The sequence below is a fragment of the Phaethon lepturus genome, unplaced genomic scaffold (genome assembly GCF_000687285.1).
Source record: "Phaethon lepturus isolate BGI_N335 unplaced genomic scaffold, ASM68728v1 Scaffold55821, whole genome shotgun sequence".
In the NCBI taxonomy this organism is placed as follows: domain Eukaryota; kingdom Metazoa; phylum Chordata; class Aves; order Phaethontiformes; family Phaethontidae; genus Phaethon; species Phaethon lepturus.
In genome coordinates, this window is record NW_010516635.1 from 1 (window position 1) to 3,866 (window position 3,866).

At 43.7% G+C, this 3,866-nt stretch overlaps 1 protein-coding gene across 1 annotated transcript; it reads right to left on the reverse strand.

The window, feature by feature from the left end:
• Positions 1 to 300: 300 nt before the first annotated feature.
• PPP6C (protein phosphatase 6, catalytic subunit) lies at positions 301 to 3,863 on the reverse strand (the record flags this gene model as incomplete). The annotated part of the gene is made up of 5 exons (XM_010296103.1): positions 301 to 868; positions 1,622 to 1,831; positions 1,978 to 2,057; positions 3,195 to 3,336; positions 3,834 to 3,863. Coding segments are annotated over 5 exons (711 nt in total), but the record flags the coding sequence as incomplete, so codon positions are not given.
• Between the last annotated feature and the right edge of the window lie 3 nt (positions 3,864 to 3,866).

Sequence of the window (3,866 nt, forward strand, 5' to 3'; positions counted from 1 at the left end):
TATGGCTTTATTAAAAATACAAGATATCTGGAAAAAATCAGAACAATTATTTTAATGTACAAATTCAATCGCTGCAGCAGGTTTGTGCACTTTTAACTGGAATCCTACGAAAACAAAAAAAATAAGGGGGGGGAGGGGACAGCCCTTCTGACCACTTTATTTTTGTCCACTTAAAACACGCTCTAACAGGGACGACTCGGTTCTACCGCGCGCGTGTGCACGACAGAAGGCATTCACAGGCCCATGGTGCACGCTAGGCAGTAACTTTGCTGCTGAAATTTCTTAAAACTTACCAAACAAAAAGCGGAATTACACACTGGGACCGAGCCGCTTCCCGGGTCTCACGATTGTTAAGAGGAAAACGTTTCATCTCAACCCAGAAGTAACGTAAGAACCACATGCAGTAGTACAAATTTCAAGGACATAGTACAAATAGTCTGAAGTTAATCTAGGGTAGGGAAAAAGAAACTTGCTACAGACACCATAATACACAATAAATTTAGATAATTTAAAAATAAAAAAGGCAAGAGGCAGCATTTCAGCAGCAAAGTGCTCAATAAAAAGTATATTGTAAAGGGACAGTACAAGGGAAGAGGGAGACAGCAGGCGGGGAACGGTCTCAGAGGAAATACGGTGTGGTTGTTCTAGGAGGAATTACACGTTCTGAATCTGGAACTGCACGGAATAACTTTGGTTCTCTTGTATTTACATCTTTAAAGACCATGATTGATGCAATATTTCCACAGCGGTAGCAGTAATTTGGAGCAGACCATACCGTTACCAATTTCTCATCAAACATGAATTTATAGCCTTCATGAACTAGCTGGTGCGCTCTGCAGATGAGTTTTAAGTTGTTGATGTGAACAAACTGCAAAGGAAAAAAGGAAGGTCAGTTTTCTCTGAGCAGCTGCATGCCACTGCCCCCACAACAGCCCTCTCCCTGCTACAGCCCTTGCACCTGCACACCGGGAAGGGCTTGAAGAGAAGCTTTTTCACCCAGTGTGCTAAAAAAAAAAAATATTGGGGTTTTAAGACCTGAGCAGTGAAAAACACCCGTGAAATACAGGTGACAGCTGCAATGCCCAAGTCTGTGCTGTCCGCAAGGCTCGATCCTTCCCAAACATGCTGCGGAAAGGCCACAGAGACAACGCACGGCATGAGTCGGGCATTCATAATGCAGCTAGCTCAGAAGCCTGGGAAGGTCAGCAAGTGTTAGCCCCGAGCAGTCTGCTCACTGTTTTCCAAACAAAAATTAAAGTCAAGAATTGTTAAGAAAAATGGTACGGTCTTTTTTTTCTCCTAAATCCTTAGAAAAGTATTCTACACAAACCATAGTGATATTGGTTAGTATCACCACCATCATACTTTTTAAACGCAAAATCAGTATTATCAAATCTGGCCGTTGTATTGATACTCTTTAAGTTCAAATGGCTCATTTTTTCAACCTGGCTCGAGCAAACCTTCTCCACCACGACGACTTATAGCAGTCTCACAAGGAAAGTCCATCCTCTCACAGTGCCGTCAATCCATTCACCGCTAGGGTAAATATCAAATTGAGCTGAACGCTTCGATTTATCTCATACCTGCAATTACTTTATGTTGCATACAACAGCATCATTACCTCATTCGTCACCTTTGCGCCAAACAGCCAGCCTGCTCCTCGCGGACTGATCGCCCACGTATCGACATCTTCTGGATCAGACCAAACCAGGTCACAGAAGGCGCCTTTGTGAGGAATTTCTTGATTACGTTCAATGGTTCGAATTTGATCGAGTGTCTTGATGTCTGGAGAGAGGCCACCATGCACACAGAGAATTTGCTCATCTATTAACTGGAGAAAAAAAAAGACACGTGCAAAATACTCAGTATTTTAATCCATCCCAGAACACCACCAGTGTGACCCTTAAAGGTCACCAATTCTAGCAGTCACATTTAGACAATCTACTTGTATTTTTGTAATGTGGTGTTTACACTTACAGCTGCTATTGTGAGCATGTCAAAGACTTTGGTACAGTATCTCCAAGCATTAGCATTTCCATATTTGGTTTGGCACTCATCTGTTAAACAAAGAATTTTTTTCTTCTTAATGGATCAGAAGGCATTCAGACAGTAAGATTAGAAGCAAACACTCACAGCAGAACTCAAAGTCAGAGCTATAATAAAAACCCTATCAGGAGCACTGCTAAGCAGGCAGTGGGAAGGGCTTGATCCTACTGCTGGCCAGGCCCACCCGTGGGGAGGGACCGAGGTACCCTCTGGTCTTTGCTTGTTGAGCAACACACCAGGCGGTGCAGAGAAAAGAGGGTCTCATGCAACGCGGCTGGTGATGCTGTCACTGCTTCCCACGGCTAGTTGGCTGGCAACTGACCCTTGACTAGACCAGCCAAGTGCTTAAATTAGCAAATTTTATGCAGGAGAACTGAGGCAGAAAGCGTGAAGCGACCAGGGCTAGCGGAAGATATTCTTACTGCCAACAGGAGTGACAGTAGCTTTGTTTAAAGGTACACAAACGTGGCAATAAACCTGATGGGCAGGCATTTCTTAAGCAACCTGTGAACATTTGTACTTGCTCTGGTTGACATATTATCCAAAAGAAAGCATGTTACAGACATTATTCTTTATGGCAGGTGTTAGACACTTTCCAGGATTTCCTCAGGTTTTATCAAAGCCTCACATAACAACAAAGAAGTCTCCAAGCAATTTAATTCCCTCAGTTTTTCAAACAGTTGTTCTGCTGCTTATTTCTTGCCAGTGGCATTTTCCCACATGCTCACTGTTGACAATAAATGACTTCCACAGCAAACTGTGTGTGACACTGAATTTTACTTATACTGAAACTTAAGGGGAATTACAGTAATATCATGACTTTGTGCAGAATCCTTCATGACAAGATACCAAATCACATTCTGTATAAATACATGCTCTGCCTCTAAAATTGAATGTGGCACCAAAAAACAAACAGAGAGCCCAGATGCTAGACGAAAAGAGCAACAAGATCTGGACTAAAACACGTTCTACTTCATGAACACAACGATCACATTATCAAATGACAACATTCAAGTTCTGCTGAGCCCACTTCCCATCCAGTCCCAGGAAAGCCCTGGGTAGTGCTGCATTGAAAACCAAGGGAAACATGCTGTACTCATTTGTTACATGTTAGCCCCCATTCAGAAATCGTTTGGATGAAGACTTACCATAAAATCCATACACTTGTGTTATCTGCCTGCTTTCATGATTGCCTCGTAACAGTGTGATACGATCAGGCCACTTAGCTTTTAGTGCAAGAAGGTAAGTGAAAGTCTCAAGACTATAATAACCTCTATCTACAAAGTCACCCTGCAAGTCAAAAAAATATTTGTAAATGGAGAAGCAGTCAAATGGAAAAATGCAAAGTGATACATCCATTCTAAATTTCTCGCAGTGCATAAAGAAACCTAACGCTGAAGGGAAGCCGGGATCTGCTGGCATCTATGTAAACATGTTCTTTGGTCACTCGGAGTTTCAGCTTTGAACTGGCGGCCGCTCATCCAGAGCCGCCCTGGCGCACAACCCGATGGACCCTCAGGACAGCCCTCACTAAGGCAGGGTGCTGCTGCACCCCCTCACGCTGCCCAGCTTGACAGGCACCGCGCTCCTCCCTTCCTGCGTCACTTTACACCACGTAACTTGCACTTTACTCCGCAAAATAAAACTTGTACATAGTAACCAAACAGCAAAAGCAAACACAACGCTCACAGGCAAGGTCTGAAACGCAATGCACGTATCAGGATTTAAACTTTAAACTCGTTTTCCAGCCATCCGCCGAGAGAGGGGCAGGCCCAGCATGCACGTACCATGAAGATGTAGTTGGTGTCGGGGACCTGCCC